General features: G+C 50.1%; 2 protein-coding genes across 4 annotated transcripts; one reads left to right on the top strand and one right to left on the bottom strand.

Annotated features, from left to right (window-relative positions):
- Positions 1 to 2,111: 2,111 nt before the first annotated feature.
- Positions 2,112 to 17,102, top strand: LOC144947320 (ubiquitin-conjugating enzyme E2 N). The gene is made up of 4 exons (XM_078876575.1): positions 2,112 to 2,254; positions 12,450 to 12,696; positions 13,559 to 13,699; positions 14,171 to 17,102. Exons 1-4 carry the CDS (start codon positions 2,225 to 2,227, stop codon positions 14,209 to 14,211), a joined length of 459 nt encoding a protein of 152 aa, XP_078732701.1. The 5' UTR covers positions 2,112 to 2,224; the 3' UTR covers positions 14,212 to 17,102.
- A 1,025-nt stretch (positions 17,103 to 18,127) lies between these two features.
- LOC144947319 (lamina-associated polypeptide 2, isoforms beta/gamma-like) lies at positions 18,128 to 24,671 on the bottom strand. 3 transcript variants are annotated; one of them, XM_078876574.1, is made up of 4 exons: positions 24,353 to 24,671; positions 23,180 to 23,291; positions 20,931 to 21,053; positions 18,128 to 20,451 (listed from the first exon to the last, which is right to left on the bottom strand). In XM_078876574.1, the coding sequence occupies exons 2-4, from the start codon at positions 23,259 to 23,261 to the stop codon at positions 20,177 to 20,179; spliced, it is 480 nt and encodes a 159-aa protein (XP_078732700.1). In that variant the 5' UTR covers positions 23,262 to 23,291; positions 24,353 to 24,671; the 3' UTR covers positions 18,128 to 20,176. The 3 variants fall into 3 exon arrangements, with proteins under 3 accessions (XP_078732700.1, XP_078732699.1, XP_078732698.1); XM_078876573.1 differs by having other exon boundaries at positions 23,180 to 23,288; positions 24,345 to 24,665; XM_078876572.1 differs by having other exon boundaries at positions 24,345 to 24,664.
- Positions 24,672 to 24,708: the final 37 nt, after the last annotated feature.

Raw genomic sequence — 24,708 nt, 5'->3', positions numbered from 1 at the left:
GGAAGTGGAGAAAGACGGTAAACTACCATTCTTGGATATTCTGTTTAAGAGGAGGCTTGACGGATCCTTGGGACATTCTGTCTACAGGAAAGCCACCCACACAGATTCCTACCTGAAACCGGATTCCCACCACCACCCATCTCAAAAGAATTCTCTCATCAAAACGCTATACCACAGAGCCCATGGCATTTCTGACCAACACCACCTGACTGATGAATTAAGACATGTACATCGGGCCCTCAGGATGAACGGATACTCTGACCGTACTATCCGCCAAGCTGTCTCTCCCACCACACAGAAACAACCACATGAAACTCCGACCAAAACTATCACGTTACCATACATAGCAGGCGTGACCAAAAAGATCTCCAAAATTCTAAACAAACATAAGATCCAAGTCCGATTCAGCACAGTGCATAAAATCCGTGATCTGATTCCATCTGTGAAGGATGTCGTTCCTGACTTACAGTATCCTGGAGTCTACAAATTGAGTTGCATTTGTGGTGATTGCTACATTGGAGAAACAAAACGTCATGTTGCTGATCGTGTCCGCGAGCACAAGTCAGATCTGAAACACGGCAGAACTGATTCTTCGGCCGTTGCCGATCATTGCTACAACTCGGCGGGCTCTCATGATATTGTCTTTTCCGAGACCAAGGTTCTCTGCAAGCCTCCTGGCTACCATCAAAGGTTTGTACACGAAGCCATACAAATATACAAACACAGACATAATTTCAACCGTGATGATGGGTACAAACTCAGTAATCACTGGAAAGATGTTATTAACCACGCAAAAAAGACTTAATTACACTTTTTGGACCATCTTATCTGACAGGCACTATTTTAATTTACTTCACCGAGTGTTAACATCCCCAGTTATTTTTAACAGTACTCTCTTCATTTTTCAGCCTGCATTGGTATAAACATGGGCATTTTCGTTCCTTTGTTCTATCATGTGTATCAGACCTCCCCTCCCCCCTTTCTGCCCATTGTGTTGGCGTGCGCAGCAGCCGCGTCCAAGCCGTCGCCAAATGTTTTGTTGGCTCCCTCCCCCTCCCACCCCCCTCCCTCCCGATACGTTCCATTCATTGGCTACCACATTCTGATGAACTCCCCCCCCCCTCTCCTCCCCCCCTTCAACTTGCTTATAAGGGATTACATTTTGAATCATTGCTTCACTTGATGCAGCTAATCTGGCTGTGACGGTCCCACCTGATGACGGAGACTTGTGTTGCCTCCGAAACGTCGTGAATTTTATTTTTATTTTTGTTTTGTTTTATTTTACTTTCATTACTTTTAATGTTTTACCTACGTGACTTTACCGAAAAAACCTGAGAATATGAATCATTGCAGTCACGAAAGCTTCAAATCTAGAAATACAAATAAACTCAGAAATGTGTTGAGTGTTTGTGTTAAGTGCTGACTCGCCCGTGCCGTGCATCTGTGAAAAAAAGAGCATCATAGCTCATGGGATTCCTCCTCCAGTCTAAATAAAGATTCTCAATCGCCTGACGCCTGCCCTATGCACTCACCCATTCATTCACCACGACAGGAGGGGGGGGAGGGGCTGGGTGGGGGGAGGGGCTGGATGGGGGGAGGGGCTGAATGGGGGTTGCTGGGGGAGGGGGTCTGGACTGGGCGAGGGGGCTGGATGAGCGGGTCTCGATGGAGAGGGGGTTGGGGGAGCTGGGGGGAGGGGGCTTGGGGGAGGGGGGCTGGATGGGGGGAGGGGCTGGATGGAGGGGGATGGGGGGGGCTGTCGGTGGAGGGGGGCTGGATGGGGGGAGGGGCTGGATGGAGGGGGATAGATGGAGGGGGTTGGGGGGGGCTAGCGGGGGAGAGGGGTTGGATGGGGGAAGGGGCTGTCGGGGGGGGAGGGGCTTGATGGAGTGGAATGGGGGGTGAGGGAGGCTTGGCGGGGGGGAGGGGCTATAGGGGGGAGGGGCTACAACGAACGGACGTTTCGCGAAGCCGGCGTTTTCACGACACCGGCCGCTGCCGTAAAGGTGTCGGGTGGGAGTGGAGGTGGGGTGGGCGGGGGGTGGGGTGTGGGGGCGGGGTTGGGGGGGTTAGTGGGGGGGGATGGGGGTGGGGGCTAGGGGCGTGTTCAGGTTGACGGCGCGTCGATGATGCCGCGGAAACGAGGCGCCGCCATATTGTAGCTGCGCCCTCGCCTCCTCCTCCTCTCGCTCCTCCTCTTCTCGTCCTCCGCCTCCTCGCCAAGATGACCGGCCTGCCTCGGCGCATCATCAAGGTGGGCCTCGGCTGCTGCTGCTGCTTTGCTGCGAGAGACGACGATGATGATGGTGGTGGTGGTTGTCGTGGTTGGTGGTGGCCGTGATGATGGCAGAAGCTTCCAGTCCACCTCGGCCTTGCGCCTCCTCATGTTGCCTCTTACTTCAAAGTCTTCACCACCATCATCATCATCTTTGTCATCGTCTTGGTCGTTATAGTCCTCGTAAAATGCATAATTACGGGGTTCGGAATCGTTACGTTAAGAGGTATCAAAGTGGTGATCGGGCATCGGTCTTCAAAATCTTGGCAGTGTTCGTGATCCAAGGCGTCGGAATCGGCATCTTCAGAGGTATCATCATCAGCACCGTCATTGTCGACATCACCGTCAGTCATAAATGTTGTGGTTTCACGCTTAAACACTGCACCGGTGGGCTAAAGCAGTGAACTATTTTGTCTTTTGTCAACGTGACACATTTTTGCTGATTTGGCCGTGTCGGGTGGTGGAGGGTTACGACACATCTTCTTGGTTCTTTCGGTAAAGTCACGTAGAAGGGTGAGAATTATATTATTTTGTTATGTTTTGTTTTTATTATTTTATTACTTCCCTTCTACGTGACTTTACCGAAAGAACCAAGAAGATGAATCCCTGCAGTCACGAAAGCTTTAAATCGAAAGGTTACGACACATTTATAAATAACGCGATCTAAACCCAAACACGTTGATTATGAATCATTGTCACGGTTATAATCGCAGGCCTCTTCAGTCTACTTCGTCGCCATAGACGTATCGTTATATACTTCATCATCATCATCACAGCATCATCACGACTGCAGGCTTAGCTATGTTTAATGGTCATCGTAGTTATCATAACTCATCCTTGTCATCATGAGAAAGTCATCGTTAGCACCATCTTCTCATCGTCTCCTTAGTCCTCTGCACCTCGTTACCATCAACCCATCCTCGTCATTCCACGTCTCGACCCTTCCTCACAGCCTCTCCATCATCCCCTCTCTCCTCGCCACCTCATCTACCCCTCCACCCACACTCGTGGTTGACTTCTGACGAGGTTCAGAAGAAGGAGACGTGAGACCAATTTTCCTTTCTCTGCACCCCTCTACAATACCGGGTCCACGTGTTAAAGAGAGGGCCCCCACCCCGATGCTCGTGTAGCAAAGCTCAGTGGCCGAGCTTCGTCTGCAAGATTCATCTACGCCAGAGGTTGGTGGGGGGGGGAAACCGATAAGACATCATCAGTTGTGAGTGCCGCCACAACATTTGAAACCATTGGGGGGGGGGGCAGGGTGGTGTTTGACAGCAGCACGATGATGATGGGGGGTGGTGGTGGGGTTTACTTGTGTGTTGTTGTGGTGGGGGGGGGGGTCACTTGTGTTGTTGTGGGGGGGGGGGTGACAGCAGCACGATGTTGATGGTGGTGGGGGGGGGGGGTCACTTGTGTGTTGTGGGGGGGGTGTGACAGTAGCACGATGATGATGGGGGTGGTGGTGGTGGGGGGGTCACGTGTGTGTTGTCGTGGGGGGGGGGGGGGTGACAGCACGATGATGGTGGGGGGGGGTCACTTGTGTGTTGTCGTGGGGGGGGGTGGTCGTACGTCTGGGGCCGCTGTAAAGGCCACCGGGGGCCATCAGTGGCCTTCGCGGGCCTTGCAATGACCAAGTGCACTCGTAGCAGCAGGCCTTGTGTCAATGAGCTGCTGGATGACGCGCTCCGAACCCGGCGAACCAAGTTCGATTGCCGCTCACGGCCAACGCCAGCGATGAGTTAATGATCTGGACCGATCGAATTGCCTGTTCCCACCCGAGGTCGATTCGCCTTCAGATGAGTAGTACCTGGCGTGTGAGGGTGTGCAAACATCGCCAGATCGATGCGGTAGTGCTGGGCTACCCACGCCCTCGAGTGCCGTGCCGTCCTTAATAGGTGCTAGTCGCTAACAGCACTTGCCCCAAAAGTATGTTAAGGCTATACGGGGGATCTTTGTCTCTCCCCCCCCCCCACCGTCCCCTTAGTTTGCTCAGGTTCCAATACATATAGATCGCATGTCCACGCCTCGAGTCAACGTTAGTAAGGCATGTGTTTAATGTTGCGTGTCAATTTCCCCTTTTGTATTAGTAAGGCGTTTGCTTCGCGTGTGCGTGTTTCGTGTCATTCACTGCGCACCTTTCGAAAGTCGTCAGGCTCCTGCACGGTATCCGTGCCGCAGTCTGTCCTCTCGCCACGCCAAGAGTCGCGGTGACTCTTGGGTTGAAACAGATTTGCCTCGACGCGTGAGAAGCACAAACTCTCTGTCACCAAATGTACACACACTATTTTTAGCATTTCATGGCAACGAATTGGGTTTGATTTTTTTTTACATTTGGACAATTACTATCCATATTTTCACGTCTTCCATCTGCGCTGTGTTTTCTGGAGATGCAATGATGGGTTGGGTTAATCGATGACCAATATCGATTCGTGTGTCAGGATCGATGTTGGGTGTTTAACTCGGTGAGAGACACGGGGGTGGTGTCGGTGCAGCGGTAAGCGCACTGCCACTACGAACCCATAAACCCGAGTTCGTTTTTGGTCACACGACTCATCTCAATGGTGAGTGACGTCTAAACCAGTTGCTTGGGTCTATCCCCCACCGCATTCATCTACCCGCACTAACCAACGTGGTGAAGTATGGTCAAACATCTCCCGTGGCTGAGATGGTGTGGGGAGGCCTTAATCCAGCAGTGGATTGACAGTGGACACGTAATTATGTTGTTACTTATTAAATCCTTTATATTAAGTTCGCTTGCTTGCGCGCTTACGACCGTGCAAATCTTTCGGTCGTTTTTTAACCCACTTCCCGTGATCCAATCGAGCTGACATTTTGCACACAGACTCGTGCGTGACAATTTATTTTCGTGAAAATTTTTTTCCAAAATTTTCCACTTTTTAGGAAGAAAAACATTTTCATATTTAATTTTAAATACCAATGTGATAAAAATGAAACTCTTACTCAAGAAAACAGAAATGAATAATAAAATAAAACCGATGCCACGCATATAAAGGATTTATAGTGAAAAACTTTGTTTTTACGGGTTAATTTTTTGCGTTTCCTGCAATAAATTCACGTGACCCCTGCAGCCGCTCGAAACCCTGCATTCACCGTACGTAATTTAAAATCATCGATACTTGAGTCTATTGTTGAGTACAGGAGCCTGCAACTTGCGGAGCTTTAAGAACTGCGTCGTAATGCTATTTACTAAGCACCGTCTCGCGTTCACATTACATGGCGGCTCTTGATATATCGATAAAAAAAAACTTTTTCTTTTACCGAATTCGAAATAAAAATATCTGCTTTTGTTATTTTGGTTTGCCGAGCCCTGGCCTCGTAAGGTGTATTCCGACTCACACTCCTGGTCGTGTGATGAATGAAAGCCGACTGCAGTGCAGTACTACTTTGTAGTAACCTGCACAGCCCCGTTTTCCGCATTCATTTTTGTATGCGGGCCTTCCCGCATGCCATGTGGGGGGTTGTTAAGCGACCGTATTTCAACATTCTGGTCCGAGCAAGTTGATGATCGTGAGGAGCATGCCCGCCTGTGTGGTTGAAAGCGTAAAAGTAGGGAGGGCCTCGCCGCTGCTGCTGCTACCCACGACTTTTTGAGCGTGAAGTCCCCTTGCACAGAAAAGCCTCGCTCATTGGGAACACTCTTTCAGCAGGGTCCTGTTGCTGCTATATTGGGATGTTTGGCCAACTCCATATATAGGGGTGTTTGGCATCGTATCATGAAGGGGAGAAACCGCAAAACCCGGAGAAAACCAACCACGTATATGAAGGGGTAACACGCAATGCTGTTGACGGATAGATCCCATTTGCTGTACCACCATGTGCTACCATGGCGTGCTGGCACCTGGTAGTGCCAGTGCATATACTACTGTGTGTGTAAGCCACCAAGCCTTTCCTTCAAGGCCATGGGTTACCGGCAGCGGCACTTTGCCCTGTCATTAACCCAACTTTGGGATAACCCGACTTGGAACAAACCATAATCATGACTCACCCTGATGTTAGCCTTGACGCTAATCCCAACTCGAAGCCTGATACTAACACTGACAATAAGCCCTGGTTCTAACCCTGACGCTAACCCAGCTTGAGTCTAAGCCAGTTTAGGACTGTGAATGATTCTAACCCTGTCACCGACCTCAACTCTATCCCAGACTGTATCCCTGACACTAGCCCTTGGTGCTAGCGTACACGCCGAGAGACGCATCCTGGCGTGCTGTTGATGGGATTGCGTCGCTTGGTTGCCATAGAGACGTCGCCGTGGGCGATTGATCCATTGACGATTTGGCAAGCCATTTGACGCACTTTACCACAACCCACTGACAGTTACATCATGAGACCTCCTTTGCCAGTACCAAAATATACTAATCGGGTTTTTCCCCTTTTTTTTCTGGCAACAAAACTGACACCTTTTGCAAGGAATCATGTTTACATTAACCACAATACTTGCAGTCAAATGCAAACAAAAAACAATACTCTGATAATTTATGCATTGTCCTTGAAACTGTCAGTTTTGTTGCCAGAAAAAAGGGGAAAAACCCTATTAGTATATGTTGGTACTGGCAAAGGAGGTCTCGTGATGTAGCTGCTCACCCCGAGCTCTCATTACTCTGGTAGTTGCGTTGTCTTTGAACTGTGCGCCTTTTGGCGTCATCTGGTCGAACACCATATGAGACTAGGCTCTAAAGAAAGCTGTCTCTGGTGTGGACCAATCAGTTTCAAGGACAATGCATAAATTATCAGAGTATTGTTTTTTGTTTGAATTTGACTGCAAGTATTGTGGTTAATGTAAACATGATTCCTTGCAAAAGGTGTCAGTTTTGTTGCCAGAAAAAAGGGGAAAACCCCTATTACCACTGACAGTGATCTCGGTTTCCTGGACAGGGCTAACATCGGTGCGTAGTGAATCTGAACTGGCTGGTGCTGGACCCCCCTGCCCCGCAACCCTCCAGGGCTCACCCTTCTCCAGCTCGCTTTTCTGACCAGCGTGGTGAAGTATGGTCAATGCATGGAGAGACATCCAACAGTGGCTTGCCCAAACGGTTAATTCAATAATTGGAAATGTAATTTCAGTATCAAACCTTCAATCTTTAAACCTTACCTTGTATAGTCCATCTATACACACACATTACTTGAATGTAAGTTTTGCTGAAATCGCGTGATTACTCGCGTCATCGGCTCTATATCGCACGTGCGATCCAAACTTAGCACGCTGTGGAAACACGATAATGAAAATAAAATCAAGTGGCCAGGGTTTCTTTTTTTTTAAAGAGGACTCCACCTTTAGAACGTTTTCCCGCTACACTGGACTTGCAATGAAGGAGACAACATAAGAACTTCCGGAAGAGTTCTTAAAATGTTTTGTAAAAGATACGTCGCATAAACAAGGAAGTCCTGGGAGGAACAGACACGGACAGTGACTTAAGATGCCTTACAAATTTTTGGGTTCGACCCTATCGGAATGATCCAGCTGAATTATTATTTTTAACAATTTTTATAAGGCGCAGTAGACCCTACAAAGGGCTTCAGAGCGCTGTACAGTAAAAACAATCTCCAGTTTATCTAACGTAGCATAGGAAACAAGTAGGTTTTTAGTTTAATTCTAAATGGCAAAAGCAGCGGTCATGTTTATGCTGTGAGATTTGACATCACCAAATTCATTGAAACGCAGTGCGCAAGCGTTTAATGCGCCAATTATTGTTTTTTGTTTATCTGTAAGTTGATGAGTAATTCTCATAACAATCAATCGTACCATGTGAGTGCAAGTAAAGGAGAAGGCTTATTTTTCAAGGTTTTCTGAGCAAAGGCCCAAATCACCAAGCGGCTAGCAACAAACCGCACTATTGAAGTTCTAAATGATGAGTTACCACGTTTTTTTTTACTGAGCGAGATTATGGAATTCCAGAGGGAGCAGTGCGAGGAGAGAAGCAGAATGAGAAGTGCTGCGACCTGTAGTGTGGTGAGTGGCTGAGTGAGTGGCATAGTCAGTGGGTGAGTGATTAGGTGGGTGGGTAAGTGACTGGTTGAGAGTCTGTGGGTGAATGTATTGCTGTCACCTGTGGTGTTGTGGTCAAACACAGTGTTGATGAGACAGCACAGTCAGTCTGGCAGACAGAGTCCTCAACGTGGATGGAGGAAACAATAAGTGCAGTTCACGGGAACAGTAACCGTGGTGGTAGCAATAAAAGAGTGAAAAAGAGGCAACTGACCCCTTGTGAGCGAGTGACTATAGAGAATCGGTGTGCGCTGAATCGTTATCTACGATACTTCGAAACTACCAGGGGAAGGGGACATTGACGACCTGACCCGCACGTCAAGCATCGAACACTCCACTGTCTCCCGTTGAAATGTGCAGTGATGGCCATAAAGGGTTGGAGGAGAGTCCACTGTAAGCAGATATCGGTGAAGGGAAACGGTCAGGGCCCGAATGGCCCACAAGGCAAAGGAACTGGAAGAACACCCGCGGCTCGAAGCGCTAATGCCGTCAACTCCGCCCGTCCATCTGTCGGTAACGAGGGGGCACGATCACCCCCTGCCAAGATCGGCCAATATGAGTTCTACAAAATGGGACCTTTTTGCCAGTATCAACGATCTATAAATGATCTGATAGTACCTTGTATTTGTGCTGTCTATCTTTGTGCTTACTCTTTGGTTCTTTCGGTAAAGTCACGTAGGTATAAAATAAAATAAATAACGGCGTTTCGGGCGCAAGACAAGCGTCCGTCATCAGGTGGGAAAGCATGGTCTGCTGCTGAGGCAGACTGTTTTAAAAGGTTTGAAATGGGTGTAGCCCAAGGGTCATAAAGAAGTGGGCGGAGCTAGTGATGTTAATGTGAGAAATTAGCATGTTAGTGTAAGATAGGAGAGCGGCCTCCTCGACGAGGGCACGGAAGTGGCTATGTTAATGTGAGAGATGAGCATGTTAATGTAAGATCGGAGAGTGGCCTTCACGAGGCAAGAGCGTCACCGCAAGAGAACCACCGCAACAGTGGCCATACCAGTGAGACAAACAGCCCATAACACAGTAAGAATCAACGATACATCGAGGCTAAGGGAGCAGAAGTGGCCATGTTAGTGAGACCCCAGCCCGTTAATGCAAAGGCATCCCACAAGGCAATGCAACTCAGAGAATCAAGATTGTCTTTGTGCTGTTCTCTGGTCTGACACTGGTGGTGAGACGAGGTCCGAAAGAAGACTGTCTCTGGTGTAGACCAATCAGTTTAAAAGACAATGCATATATTATCTGAGCATGTTTGCATTTTCACCAAGTACGTGTGGTTAATGCAGATATGATTCCTCGCAAAAGGTTTCTATTTGGTGTTTAAAATCTAAACACCTGTTTTATTGCCAGATAGGATAAAACCCTCTTCTCATATTTTCAATTTGAGTTGTGTTGCTTTTCATGGAGTTGCCTTATTGGAAAAAAGGCCAAAGTGATTTCAAGCATCGTCCAAAGCTATGGCGACACAGCCCAGAGCAAAAGGACTCTTTGCAAATACGCAAACGCATTTTTTTGCCCTGACTAATACCCATTGGTGTCTTGTCAGGGCAGACGCGTGTTTGGAAAGCGTTTGCGGTATCCAGCTGAGCAGGTTTTGGGAGTTTCACAACTCCCTCTGCCAGAGCCTTTATTCGGAGTGGGAGTTACTGCTCAATTGAACATTTAGGAATTTGGGTTTCAGTTCCTGTTCACAGCCCCGCGGAGCAAGTGATGGAATTTCCACATTCCTATGACGAGAGCTCGTCCGCCCAAAGGTGGACACCCGTCGTTTAACTTCCCAATCTAGAGTGGTGCTCATTTTATCGACAGGATGGATGATGAATGTGTTTTGAGATATTAGCTGTTTGCGCTTGTGCACCTCTGCCAGCGCAGCATCACAAATTCATTGGTTCACCATTAATATGTCGCGTCGCATTGCCCATGCATTTGCAGCTAAGCGCCTAGACTCTTTGTTCCCGCTGCTCGTAGTCCCTACGCGAGTGAGGCAGTGAGGCCCAATCTTCCCTTCCCAGAACCCAGGAGCACTGAGTTCACTGTAGCCCCCCCCCCCTACCTTGGGGGCGCCGCAGCGGTGTGAGGGGCGCTGTGGTGGCAAGATGTTAACTCCCTCGCCTGGTATGCAGGCGATTGTGTGTTCGATCCCGACCCTAACGCCTGCTGTATATTTGGAGTTTGCATGTCTCTCGCCCTGTGGTCGTGTGGATTTTTTCTCCAGGTCCTGTGGTTTTTTCCCTCCACATTTAGAAACTTGCATTTTAAGAGTATTTGGCTGCTATCAATTTCCACGTGATAAGCCACTTCATTGAGCTATTATTTGTGGTCAGGTCGCTTCTGAAAAAGAGCTATATAGTTCAGTGGGCCTCACCTGGTATAATAAAATAGTGTTTAGTTTAGTTTTAGTACTTTATGGTTCATGCCTTAAGATTTGCCTGACATAATTCACAAGAGTCGGCCGATATGGGCCAGGGTCGGCATTCAAATTTTCCAAATTCGAAAAATTTCACGACAAATTATTGAATTGGAATAGCAACAATCGTGCCCCCCCCCCACCTTATTGTCTTGGGTCACTTGTAAGTAATACTCTATCTTGTTCTCTTGAGTTCTCACCCGGCTAAATGAAATCAACTTAAAACTTCCAGCTCCTATCTTGTAGATAAGATATAACAGCCTTTATCAGCTTCATAACATTGGAAGATTTAAAAGCCATGTGGCGATGTGGCTTAAGAACTCCAGAGGACAAAGTTGCGTGGCAAGGGGAGAACCTAATGTCGGATGACGGAGGGATAATATTTTAAGAACGGGTCACCTGCATAACAAGAAGGCGGATTGGGGGTGGTGATGTATTTATTTATTATAAATAGATCGCTCGTTTGCCCAGGAAAGCCTCACCGATTCTCAAGACTCTTTTTCAGGAAGGTCCTGCCGAGTTTTTGTGGTAGGCGGCGATGTTCCTGCTGTGGGTAATCCAAATTGAGTGATTTGTAGGTCAAGTTTTCAGCATTGGGATGTTTGGCCAATGCCACCAGTCGTATTGTGTGTTGATTTAGCTACTTTTTTTTAGTGATTAGGCCATGATGCCGGGAACACCTCCAGCCAGACGGTGGATGTGATGAGATTGTAAGAACGCTGCTGGAAGGCCGTGTCAATATTGTAACGAGGTGCGCTCCTGAAAGCAGGCGGTAGCGATGTTAAGACTGTAAGATTCGACCTCGGCAAGCATCAGTCACCTTTGCAACAGCTGTAGGATCTGGCAGAGGGCAGGACACGTTGGGGAGTTGCAGCAGAAATAATATCAAGAGGGTCACCCCACGACAACTTCATGACCTTGACCTCCTTGCACAGCGCGTTTCCCGGCGACGTGAATTTTTACGCGCTCCCCCATCGCGGTTTAGGGTTTAGCGGGAGTCCCTGTGCCGGCTGTCTTGCCAGTTGGGGTGAGATCATGACCACCTTTGCCAGGCTGCTGCCGCTGCCTCCACCAATCTGGTGGGGGGGGCGCTCGGTCATTGCTTGTGATAGGTCGCCCGGTCACGCACATGGCTGCGGTGGGAGCGGCCTTGTCAGGGCTGGACGGTGTTAATTATTAGGAAAGGTACAGGCGCAGCCCTTGAAATTGCTCACTCACACCACTGCTGCTGAAGGGGCGTCCACTCGAGGGTTCTGTAATGTCGACCTACTCTGACATGCTAGCCAGGCGTCTTGGAAGAGATAGGAGTAACCACAGTTTACCCCACCACACGTGACGTAACAATCCAAATTTTACCGTTATATTTTGTTATGACGGATATAACCTGTGTGCATGCGGGTGTGTGTGCCCGTGTGTGTGTGCATGTGTTGTGCAGTAGTGTAGTGGTTAGCACACTGTGCTACTAACCCGGCGACCCGAGTTCGATTCCCGCTCATCGCCAATACCGGTGACGATTATCTGAACCGGTCCTGGGCCTCCCCTTGGTCGACTCAGCCTCAAATGAGTACCTGGGTGTGGTGTGTAAACATCGCCACTGGGGAGACCAAGGGGGCCGGGCATGGTGTTGGCCACCCACCCCCTCACGTGCCGTGCCAGCTGGCCTTCACAGGTGCTCGTGACCAGCACTAATCTCTGAAGCCTATAACCTGTGGATCTTTGTCTTTGTGTCACGCACCCCGATCTCCCCGCCCCGGCAGGAGACGCAGCGGTTGCTGGCGGAGCCAGTGCCGGGCATCAAGGCGGAACCGGACGAGAGCAACGCTCGGTATTTCCACGTGGTGATCGCGGGCCCCGCCGATTCACCCTTCGAGGGCGGAACGTTCAAGCTGGAGCTCTTCCTGCCGGAGGAGTACCCGATGGCGCCGCCCAAAGTTCGCTTCATGACGAAGATCTACCACCCCAACGTGGATAAGCTGGGGCGCATCTGTCTGGACATCTTAAAAGGTTAGCGTGCCTGCCTGCTATCGCCTGCCCCTCGCTGTTGCATGGTATTTTTCGTTTGTTTGGTTTGTTCTCAAACAGGGCTGATGAGCACAGGCCCAGAAGGCCCAATACGTTAAGCGGCGGCGGCGACGGCCAGCATCACAAACAGCACGATCGAAGTTGTTCTTTTATGGCGTTGAGCGAGGTTGTGTTTGTTGTAAGAACGTGGGGGGTGGGGGGGGGGGTTTCAGGGGCCGGTCTGGAACGAGCATGTGTGCGGAGGGAAGGAATATATTGTATAATTGCGTGGAAGGTTTTTGTGGTTGTGCTGCTGTACATCTCTCTCTCTGCTGTGTTTTTGGGGTTGCCACGTGTTGTGTGGCACGATGTCCGACATCGCTTCTTCAGGAACTAAATGCAGTGCTGGGAGCGGAACATCACGCGCGGTCCAACCTGGGATCCTCGGTTTGACTTGTTAGTGCAGTCTCTGCGTCTTGTTTCTCTCACTTGCGCTGCGAGGATAACTGTGTCCAGTCTTTTGCGCTGTCTTGTCCGTGTACAGTCTGTCTCATTTTCTTCGGTCTCGTTCAACCTCTCAAAGCAACCATTTTTGTACAGTTGTCGTTATTGAAAGGCAATCTTCACTGCACCATTCAACAGCTCGGTCATGGAGAGCCTTGCGTTTCGTGTGAATCGACGACTCGTTACGTTGCTGCTTACTGCTTTAGGTTACGAGTGAGCGTTTTCTTTTTGGTGTGGGTTGTTCGGGGGTCGTAGCAGCTGCGGAGGAAGTAACCCACCATAAAACAATCACTCTTATTCGTCATCGTCATTATATCCGTCCGACCTCGCTCTCCATCCCCCCCCGACTCCTCCCCTGTAGACAAGTGGTCACCGGCGCTGCAGATCCGCACGGTGCTGCTGTCGATCCAAGCACTGCTGAGCGCACCCAATCCAGACGATCCCCTCGCTAATGACGTCGCAGAGCAGTGGAAGGTGAACGAGGCGCAGGCCATCGAAACGGGTGAGAGGGGGTGGGTGGTTGGGTGGTTGGGTGGGTGGGTAGTTTTATGAGTTCTGGTGAGGTGGGTGCGTGGTTGGGTGGTCTGGTTAGTGAGTGAGTGGTCTGGTGAGTGGGTGGCTGGCTTCTCACTAAAGAGGAATGGACATGAGAGAGGGTACTGTGTCAGTGACTGAGTGAATGAGTGGGTGGTAGGTGTGTGAGTGAGAGGAGTTGGGTAAGTGGGTAAAGTATGTGATGGTGGATGAGTGCGTAAACGAGTGAGTGGTTGGGTGGGTGAATTGGGTAGGTGAGTGAATGAGTATGTATGTGTGGGTGGGTGGATGAACAGGCAAATACCCTGCAGAACTGTGGGCAAGTTGACTCGAGCATGCTGTGAATTAATTGTGTACGTGTGTGTGCGTGTCTGTTTGGCTGTGCGTGTCATCTGTGCGTGTGCCCATCTGTGCATCCATGTGCGTGTGCACTCCACAGCCCGGGCATGGACTAGACTATACGCCATGAACAATATCTAAGTCACCAAAACATCGTCTTCGCCAGCGTCACCACACTTGAAGAAGCAGATTGCGGTTTAACAGGAAAGAAAAAAATATTAAATAAGCACGTCGAGGAAATCTTAACAGCAGCAACAGCAGAATATATTACAAAAACAAACGACGGCGACTGCTAAACACGAGAGAGGAGTATTCGCAGCGCATCGGTGTTTTCTTAAGTTTGCGCTAAAAATCTTCGTTTGCGGGGCGAACCTTGGCGCGGCATCGCGCCGATCGCTCGTCCGTCTGTAACTTCTCGCCGGCCCTCGTGAGCCTGCCGAGGAGCTTCCGTGAGTAGTTCCGTGAGACTGCACGATAACGTGTCCTTGTTATCATCCATTTATTTTTTTTGTTTGCGTTTTATTAAAATTTATTTGTCTAGTTTTTTTCCTCTCCGTCTCTAGCCCTTCCCGGTTCCTTGAGGTCCACCTGGCCCACACGTCCTCCCGTATTCTCCACTGATGTCTAACTCTGACCTTCTGGTCCAACCGCACACAATGACGTAATAGCTACACACAAGCATACACAACTGCGTACAATTACACATACATCTACACGTAGCCATACACATACCGAACGCAATCATGCGCAATCGCACATGGCCGTGCATAGCATACACAACCATACACGGCTACACGCAGCTTCTCATGTAGCTACAGAAAGCCACTTTGAAACCATTACGCCTACACACAACTACAGGGCCGTACTAAAAAACACACAATTACATGCATACAGCCATACATGACGACAAACAACTATACACAACCACTCGCAATCACTTGGAACCACACACAGCCATGCACACACCAGCACACTCCGCATAACTACACAACAATAATATACAGCTGCAGACAACCACCTCTCAATACAGAAACACGCACGCATTCCCAACGATTTATTGTAAAACCTCTGTCGTGACTCACAACCGCACAAAGCTACGCCTGAACCACTTACGCCCACCCACACAAACAATACGGTGGATCGCCTATTCATCTATACAGACCATAGGGGGAAATGTGGTTGGCGAGCACCTATTAAAGCCAGCACGATGCACGAACATCACGGTGTGGCCAGAACCACGGCCGGCCACCTCTTCGTCCCCAGTGCTGATATGTTCACGACTGCACTCCATCACACCCTGTATTCATTTAAGGCTGAGTCGACCTTGGTCTGGAGGGGGGCCGTGCATTCCCACAGGTTCCCTAGAACTGACGTGCATCTTGGCCAGGGGTTGAACCAGTTTTGTGGTGTTTGGAGGGCAGTGTCCTTTGAAGCCACTGTGCCACCGATAGCACGGAAGGCTAAGATGGGGGCTTCATTTTCGGCCAGGGTCTGTCTGGGTCGGTGACCGGGAAAATATGTACTCGCCTCGCCCACCACATCCAGTATGCCTCTCGCTACGGCTACTCCTGGTCGAGTCACGTGCCACCTACTTCAGTCTGACCAGCGACCCGGCAAATAATCATTGAGAAATTAAGGTCCGTAAGACATCTTTTTCAAAATCGTTGGCTTGAGTCGAGTGACCCCCCAAATCTCTCGGCATCTTCACCGCTGTCCTCACACCTCACACCACCCTAGTTAGACTCCCTCTGTTTCTGGCGCCAGCTCCACCGGAACAAAAGCCGTGTTTGCTAACAATGGCGCTGACCAAACGGGGAAGGTCACGAGCGCGTTTTTTTGCGGTTTATCATTGGGCATATTTTTGCAATCGTCGGCAGCAAGCGGCGTCGGCGGCGTTATTAATGTGACGAGTCATATTTTGTTTGTTTTTAAACATTTAGACCGGCTGATGTAGCGCGTGTCGGCGGCGGAGGTGGCGCTTGTACGAGCGGTCGACGCGTGCGTGCGTGCGTGCGTGCGTGATCGACGTTTCGTTTTCCGAGTTGGGCCCAGAGGGCCATCGCATCCTGTTTTTGTGTAGCGGAAAGAGAAGCGGGAAGTCTGGGTGTTTGGACGTTGGGGCCGGGTGGCAGGCCATTGGGGCTGGTGAAGAACAGGCGTGCATGTGGAGAGAAGAAATGTCGGTTTTCACAGTTGTGCTGCGTAAGGCTACGATGAGTTCCCAGTTTGTACCGCGTGTTGTTCGGCCACGACGTCCGACGTTTCGCTCCACGTGCCGGGAGCGTTCTTCAGGAACCGAATTGTTCAAAACGGCGCACGGCACAACCCAAAAACATCGGAGGGTGGGGAATACCGCCACGGGGAGAGAAGGGGGAGGCACGTGGAGGGGGCAGCAGTGAATAGGAAGCTTTGAGCCGGCCTGGTCCAGTGACCCAGCGACCTTCCTGCCCATCAATACTGCTTGTGTTCCAAAAACCCGGGGGCGGGGTAGAGCTGGGGGGGGGGGGGTTCATCGCTCGCCCTCATCCCCTCCTCGTGCCATGCCCGGCGACTTGTTCGCAAATACGCCAAGAATAAAACATTTCCCGTGGCTATGGTGAAATTTGTGCTGTCACCAAGCGAGCGAGTGGAGGGAAAGGGGCTTTGCGGCCGTGGGTTCGTGGGGAAGTTACCATTTCACAAAAAAGAATTGGGGTCATCGGCAAAATTTAATTCGAGTTTTAGTTTAATTTGCCTGCCTGCCTCGCACACACCCTGAAGTGCAGACGGGAATGCCAGCGAGTGGCTGCGCCCCGTGGTGGAGTTTGGCGACGTTGGGAAAGAGTGGTGGGGGGGGAGGGGGGGGTGGCTGGGTGGCACGTAAAAAAATTTCGGCCATTAAATAGCCGCACATTTGGTCGTTCGAGGTCTTCGGTCGAATTCACCGTAGGTCCAAGAAGCCCCCCCCCCCCGTCCCTGCCTACTCCTGCTGCCCCCCCCCCCACCCACATCATGTCCTGTACAGTAAAAACCAGATGCCGTTCAAGGATTAAACGAAAAACACAAAAAAAAGATAAAATAGGAAAACAATAAAAAATCAAAACAAAAGAAATAAGCGGCTACTCGTCTATGTTCGGGCGGTACGCGCGAGGCGACGGCGCGGATTGTCTCGTTAATGCGTGCATCGTTTACATTTTTTCAGGGCTAGGGAGGGGTGGTGTTGGCAATGTGGCTTTAGAGGTAAGGGTTGGTGGATCACCTAGTTATCATGTTCGGGTCAATGTTGGAATCGGGGCTCGGGTTGGTCACAGCAGTAAGCTGGTTTATCATTAAACGGGGAAAGTGGCGGGGTTATTCTGATATTTGGGTCTAAATCTGGGCACGTGGGCTGGTCTTAGTAACAGTCCTAAGCTGGTTTATCCCCTAGCTGGGCAAGTGACAGCTAAGATTTGCCATCTAACCCTAAGGCTTTGGAGGTGGCCAGATTATACAGGAAGGAACAATGTTCCACACTGCCCACCAGGGATGTTTTGTCTGTCTGTCGTGCATAAATATATATAATACAAACAGCTCTTTGATTGGTGGAGACCTACTGCCGGCCTGAGGGGGGGGGGGGGGGATCAGAGGAGGGGCCTAAGGGAGGGGGGGTAAGGGCCTAAGCAAGGGGGAGGGGCCGATAATTAAGGCGGCTGGCTGCCTGGCTGGCTGCCTGGCTACCTCAAGTCAAGTTATCTTTTATACAGGTAGGAACAACAGGTTCCACACTGCCCACCAGGGATTGTCTGTCGTGCAGGAATGCGCTGTCCAACCAAGTTCCTACCTGCCCACTCCGAAGGAACGTGTTGCAAGTTGTGTTTGTGAACCTGTCTGTGCGGATCTTTGAGCATTTCCTCCAACACAAAAGCACCTCCTTCACGATCAAAACACCCATCGCAAGCAACATCGGAATCACAACCACACCGTATGGATGATGATGGAGATGCAGACCAACAACTACAATTTCACACTGAGGTGGTCAAGCCAGATAACCGCGTCAGCATAAGCGGAGTGTATCACCACTGCCACAATACGGGTTCTTGGTGTCATCTTTATTAAAAACAGTATCAAATGGTACAAAGTCGACCGTAACATCCAATTAAGTACAATTTTAACTGCAAACGTGTATTGTAATACGACTTCCTTACAAAGACTACATTTTAAAAAGAATGTTACAATACTTTAGCGCTTAAAGAGCGAGTCTAGTTAATTCCCAAAACCAAACGGCACAATGTTAGACACCCGATTCAATGGGGGCTAAGCGAAAGATGCATATGTGAAGAGGTCAAATATGTGAACATCTGTAAATGATGAGTTACACCTCCATGCACAAGCACGGGGTGTGGGTGGTTAATTGGTTAGGGAGGATATGTGGTCATGTGTATTAAAAATTATTGTGCACTCATTGATCACTTGGCTGATAGCATACACTTCTGACATAGTAGCATATTTGTGTCAAAGCATTTGGATGGAGCACGGATTTGAACCCAGGACCTCAGTGGTATTGCGATCCACCCAAGTTACTTAACGCGTTGATCGCCACAGCCAGTGCTGAAACCTGCTAAACAGTGAATGTTGCAAAAGCAGACGGCAATATTTAATAACAAACAAGAAATATGAAATTGGTGACCTTTGAAAGATTTACTTGCAGGTTTAGTATATTTTACAAATCCGACGACATCGGAACTATCAAACCCTGTAAAAACAGCTTTGGTGTCTTTGATAAATAAAGTTAATCATGGCCAAACCTTTGGGGATGTAACGATTACCAAACTTATTTGGCTATTTTCCATTAAACAGTGAAATTTACATAAGTACCTCCATTTCAATTTTGTCCCATAAGATGGAATCCATTGGGGAATCTTGCAGAGCATTGCCTACCCCCCAGTGTGCTCGAGAATAGCCCGTGGAAGGAGATATCAGAGAACTGCTTCTGAGAGCTCTTTGGAGTGACCTCTTACGAGTGCTCTGTGTGCTGCACTTTCCCATACGCCCTGCTGCATGGAAACGCCCGTCGCACACAAAACAAACCCATAGATTATCTTTATTTTCAAATGTGGAATGTAGCCAATTTAAGACGACTACATTTAATGCCGTGAGATTTTTTGTGTGCACTCATCGGTGACCGGGTCGTGACAATCGACTCATTGCACACGAGGACTTAGTTTCAGCAAAACTCATTCTCTGCGGGTCTAAGGGTCTCTCTGCGAGTCGTTGGGTGACCGGGGGCGAGTCCACCAACTCGCACAATTTGAGAACCCGGTCTAATCACGGGTGGCTGAAACCCAGATTCGAACCTGGATCTCAGTGGTGTGGTATATCGAAGTCACCTCACATGAATCCGTTTAAACATAACACATTGCCAGAATGGAACTTATTTTATATATAGCTTGTTCTTTTTAATACAATGTTTTATTGCTCATTTACAGTAATCCAATACTGATCACAAACCATTACAATTCATTCAATTATGATGGGGGGAGGGAGTGAATTGTTACAGGTTTGGTTGATAACCGAGGAAAACTGTTCCTTCGGGGAGGAGTGTTTCAAGTGACTCCTGCAGCTACGAGAGGCTGCGATGTTTACCGGAGAGGGGGAAAAACACGATTCATGAATCGACACAACTGAAAATCATAACAAACCTTTGCAAATTTAGTCTCCAATAAAAATATAATGGTAAGCATTTGCATGTACCGAGCTCTTGCTTAAATGCCTTGGCAAGTCCCCAAGTGCCTTACATCTCATATCAACCGTTCCAACGTCCTACTAGTGTCTTAACCAGGGGGACCCCTAGTGCCAGCTGTCCCTATGCGATGCAAGGTGTACAAAGCATTGGCCTCCAAGCGAGCTTTAGTCTGCCAGTAGTGGGCAAATTAAGTCATTTGGGAGAAATGTATCAAGTGTAGCTTATCTTAACGATTACAACTACTGCTAATCAACTAATCAGGGACTGGATAATATTTCTGACAGTCAAAAAATAACCAAACCGCTCGTCATTTAGAAATGGCCCACAAGCGATATTTATCCATCGCTCCGAGCATCTTGGCTGCGGGAATATTTTTTTATCTTCGGTAAACTTGCAAACCGCTGATCACACGGCCTCGCCGTGCGCGCCGTGATCGGCGTGAGCGCCGTGCTCCTCCAGCAGGTGAGGTTCAACCTCCTCCCCGCCCAGGAACATCAGCGCCAAGACTGCCACTCCGGTCACCAGCACGAGCGCCAGTATCACTGCCAGGCAGGACAGCACTGCACTGCCGCCACGGCCTCCCTCCTCCACGGCGTGCACCGGTGCTGCCTTCCGCTGCACGGCGCTCTGGGGCCGGGCTCGCGATCGTAGCGGCTCCTGGTGCCACGGCACTGCCGATTCTGCGCAGGCGATGGGTGTGAAGATCACGGCGTAGTTTATCACGTGGACAAACAAATTCCACCTCTAGTAATTTTATTCATAATGGTTATCTTTATATCAAAAACAGCTCGAGCCTCCCCGCACATCACGTGACATCGGTGTGGCCACCCCCACTCTGAATCCCTCGACCCTCCCCGAGCCTTACTTGCTGATGAGACACTGTTTGTCGAAGCCAGTCCATAAACCAGTGTTGTTGGAATTATACAGCCTCACAAGGGCGTGTGGAGGGACAGATATGAAGGAGATATGTTGCCTGCTTATTTATTTTATCTTGGACATTGGCTCTGCGATGTATTTTCAGGTTGTCCCGCATGTTATTGGCTGGCCGATGTTGTTCATCAGCTTTGCCGCCCATGCACGCAAGCTCGTCAGACAAGCGTCGTCGTAATTTTCTGTGAGCGATTGAGGTGATGGCGCTTGGCGGTGTTGAGATGCTCACCCTCCTCCTCGGGGTCGGAGTCATCGGTATCGTGGGTCTTGGGGTAGCGCTGATCCTGCTGCTCCTCATTCTCCTGCCCGAGTAGACGCAGCAGCTTCCGCTCATACACGGTGCGCGTCGTGCCTAGGGAGCGGTGGTGCAGTGATTAGCGCACTGCGCTCCAAACCCAGCGACCTCGGTTCGATTCCTGCTCATGGACAACATCATTGACGAATATCTGAATAACTTTGGGGCCTCCCCTAAATCGACTCAGTCTTAAATGAGAAACTGGTGCTGTGTGTAAACAGCAATGGGGGACAAATGTGGTCGAGCATGGTGCTGGGCACTCCACCCATCGTGCGTTTTAGAGTGTTTGGCTGCTATAAATTTCCACGTGACAAGCCACTTCGTTGAGCTATCATTTGTGGCCAGGTCGCTTCTGAAATAGAGCTATATTGCACAGTGGGCCTTACCTGGTAAAATATTAGTTTAGTTTTGTGTACCATACTGGCCTTCAGAGGTGCTTGCGAAACAGCACTTAGCCCAACTGCCTGTGTAGATCCAATGTTTCACGAGTCTCAATGGGTTCATTTCATCTCCTGGTTATGAAGGAAAGGTGATACTGTGCGTTGAAGGGAGGTAAGGCGACGTCTGCCTATAACATGGCGGGGGGTGCACGGAGGAGAGGGCGGGGAGTAGGTGAGGACTGGAGGTGAGTAGGTGAGGACTGGAGGTGAGGAGAGAGAGTGAGGGGGAGGTGAGGACTGGAGGTGGGGAGAGAGAGTGAGGAGTTGGTGAGGACTGGAGGTGAGGAGAGAGAGTGAGGAGTAGGTGAGGAGAGAGTGAGGAGTAGGTGAGGACTGGAGGTGAGGAGGGAGTGAGAAGTAGGTGAGGACTGGAGGTGAGGAGAGAGAGTGAGGAGTTGGTGAGGACTGGAGGTGAGGAGAGAGAGTGAGGAGTAGGTGAGGACTGGAGGTGAGGAGGGAGAGTGAGGAGTTGGTGAGGGCTGGAGGTGAGGAGAGAGAGTGAGGAGTTGGTGAGGACTGGAGGTGAGGAGAGTGAGGAGTTGGTGAGGACTGGAGGTGAGGAGAGAGAGTGAGGAGTTGGTGAGGGCTGGAGGTGAGGAGAGAGAGTGAGGAGTTGGTGAGGACTGGAGGTGAGGAGAGAGAGTGAGGAGTGGGTGAGGAATGGAGGTGAGGAGAGAGAGTGAGGAATGGGTGAGGACTGGAGGTGAGGAGAGAGTGAGGGGTGGGTGAGGACTGGAGGTGAGGAGAGAGAGTGAGGAGTTGGTGAGGACTGGAGGTGAGGAGAGAGAGTGAGGAGTTGGTGAGGACTGGAGGTGAGGAGGGAGAGAGAGAGTGAGGAGTGGGTGAGGACTGGAGGTGAGGAGGGAGAGAGAGAGAGAGTGAGGAGTGGGTGAGGACTGGAGGTGAGGAGGGAGAGAGAGAGTGAGGAGTGGGTGAGGACTGGAGGTGAGGAGAGAGAGTGAGGAGTTGGTGAGGACTGGAGGTGAGGAGGGAGAGAGAGAGTGAGGAGTGGGTGAGGACTGGAGGTGAGGAGAGAGAGTGAGGGGTGGGTGAGGACTGGAGGTGAGGAGGGAGAGAGAGAGAGAGAGAGTGAGGAGTGGGTGAGGACTGGAGGTGAGGAGAGAGAGTGAGGGGTGGGTGAGGACTGGAGGTGAGGAGGGAGAGAGAGAGTGAGGAGTGGGTGAGGACTGGAGGTGAGGAGAGAGAGTGAGGGGTGGGTGAGGACTGGAGGTGAGGAGGGAGAGTGAGGAGTGGGTGAGGACTGGAGGTGAGGAGAGAGAGTGAGGAGTGGGTGAGGACTGGAGGTGAGGAGAGAGAGTGAGGAGTAGGTGAGGACTGGAGGTGAGGAGAGATAGTGAGGGGGAGGTGAGGACTGGAGGTGAGGAGAGTGAGTGAGGGGGAGGTGAGGACTGGAGGTGAGGAGAGAGAGTGAGGAGTAGGTGAGGACTGGAGGTGAGGAGTAGGTGAGGGCTGTAGTTGAGAGAGTGAGGGGTAGGTGAGGACTGGAGGTGAGGAGAGAGAGTGAGGAGTTGATGAGGAGAGAGAGTAGTAGGTGAGGACTGGAGGTGAGGAGATTGAGGAGTTGGTGAGGACTGGAGGTGAGGAGTTGGTGAGGGCTGGAAGATGAAGGAGAGAGAGTGAAGAGTTGGTGAGGAGAGAGAGTGAGGAGTTGGTGAGGACTGGAGGTGAGGAGTAGGTGAGGGCTGGCTGTGAGCTCTGTGAGCCCTGGCTTGGTGTGCGCACCACATGTGATGGGTCCTGGGCTCTCTCCCAAATCCAGGAGCTTCTCCCTCAGCTCCTGGTTGCTCAGCGCCGAGACATCCATTGGTGCCGCTCGCCCTCAAGCTGACTTCTGCTGCACAACAAGAAACCATATACGGCGATTATTCATCAGAGAAAGCCTCACAGAGACTCTAAATCATCAGACATGGTCTATCTACTGCTGAATGGTAAAAACATTTTTTTAACAAAAAGAAGCAATGGAAATGCCATCAGGAACAATGTTAATTGGGTCTCACTTGGTGGAATAAAGATTATTAATTATAAATCTCAATGGCTATTTCATCTGGTTAAATGAAGGGCGTGCATTGCACTTTAGGGAACTGCACATATTGAGCTTCATGTCCATAAATATAAATTACTGCTCGTCGACAACATCGATTTAAATCACAACGGTGTGGTAATTATGTACAAGCTGAAATTATTGAGTCATAATAGCAACGCAGAAAAATATAATTTGCTTTATATCAATGCTAAATTACCTCACACGTGAATAAGCTTAACTCAATGCATTTTCAATAACACCAAACGTTTTGATTTAAAGCTTTCGTGACTGCAGGGATTCATATTCTTGGTTCTTTCGGTAAAGTCACGTAGAAGGGAAATAATAAAATAATATAAAGAAAAGCCAATATTATTTTATTATTTCCCTTTTACGTGACTTTACCGAAAGAACCAATAACATCAAACGTTTTGATCGTATACCACAGCGTGCCATAACGCCCTCCCACGTTACAGCCTGCCAACAGGTCCACTCCACTGCTGGATGAGTGAGGGCCTCCACGTCGTTGCTGGCCCACGTGCGTTTTAAATAACTCGGCCATAATTCACCACGCCGCTGCAGGCATGAGGGGGGGGGGGACAACATAGCCCGTGGGAGCATAGAAGTACAGCAAACACAGCGACGCTTGCACCGTACGCGTGAACACAAGACGATGATGATGCTGCTGCCACGCACGATGCAGGCCCATCCACGAAACTTGTCCCAGACTGTCGGCCTAACACTCCCCCCCCCTCCCTGCTCAGGATCGTAGCTGAAGCTGCTGTGGTGGGGAGTATGTATAGGTGACAAAGCGTCGTGGGAAGGCATGAAGTCAAAAGCCGCGTGAACATAACCCGGCCGACGTACTGACTGACTGGGTCCACAAAGTCGATCGGTCCCCGGTTCGGTCGGGCGAGTCGAGCGCCGTTGGGTTCAAGTTGTTGGCGATGTTTGCGGGGTTTGTCCTATTTCTGCCCCGAAGCTATTCCCCCCTCCTCCTCCCCCACCACCACCACCTCTGGTGGGTTGGAGGAGTTCGCCTCCACTGGCAAGTGGCGTGAGGGTGTCCGCGAAAAACCAAAATAAACTCGCGCGATATCGCTCCGTTAGCGCCTCTTGCGAAGCCCAGGCCTGCTGCGTTGACCTATTAATGGTATCATTTACAACGCCGCCGCCGCCGCTCTCCGCCGTCCACCGGCGGCGTAGCGGCGGAGCGTGTTTAGAATTCACA

This window comes from Lampetra fluviatilis, chromosome 44, assembly GCF_964198595.1.
Source record: "Lampetra fluviatilis chromosome 44, kcLamFluv1.1, whole genome shotgun sequence".
Lineage (NCBI taxonomy): Eukaryota > Metazoa > Chordata > Hyperoartia > Petromyzontiformes > Petromyzontidae > Lampetra > Lampetra fluviatilis.
This window is presented reverse-complemented; position numbering and strand designations above follow the sequence as displayed.

Excerpts from the sequence above, each read along its gene's own strand:
- LOC144947319 (XM_078876574.1), bottom strand. The coding sequence starts at position 23,261 with ATGGATGTCTCGGCGCTGAGCAACCAGGAGCTGAGGGAGAAGCTCCTG. Across the intron at positions 21,054-23,179 it reads CCCAGGACCCATCACATGTG|GCACGACGCGCACCGTGTAT; the intron begins GTGCGCACACCA and ends ACCGCTCCCTAG. Across the intron at positions 20,452-20,930 it reads CTCCGACCCCGAGGAGGAGG|AATCGGCAGTGCCGTGGCAC; the intron begins GTGAGCATCTCA and ends TCGCCTGCGCAG.
- LOC144947320 (XM_078876575.1), top strand. The coding sequence starts at position 2,225 with ATGACCGGCCTGCCTCGGCGCATCATCAAG. Across the intron at positions 2,255-12,449 it reads TGCCTCGGCGCATCATCAAG|GAGACGCAGCGGTTGCTGGC; the intron begins GTGGGCCTCGGC and ends CCGCCCCGGCAG. Across the intron at positions 12,697-13,558 it reads CTGTCTGGACATCTTAAAAG|ACAAGTGGTCACCGGCGCTG; the intron begins GTTAGCGTGCCT and ends CCTCCCCTGTAG.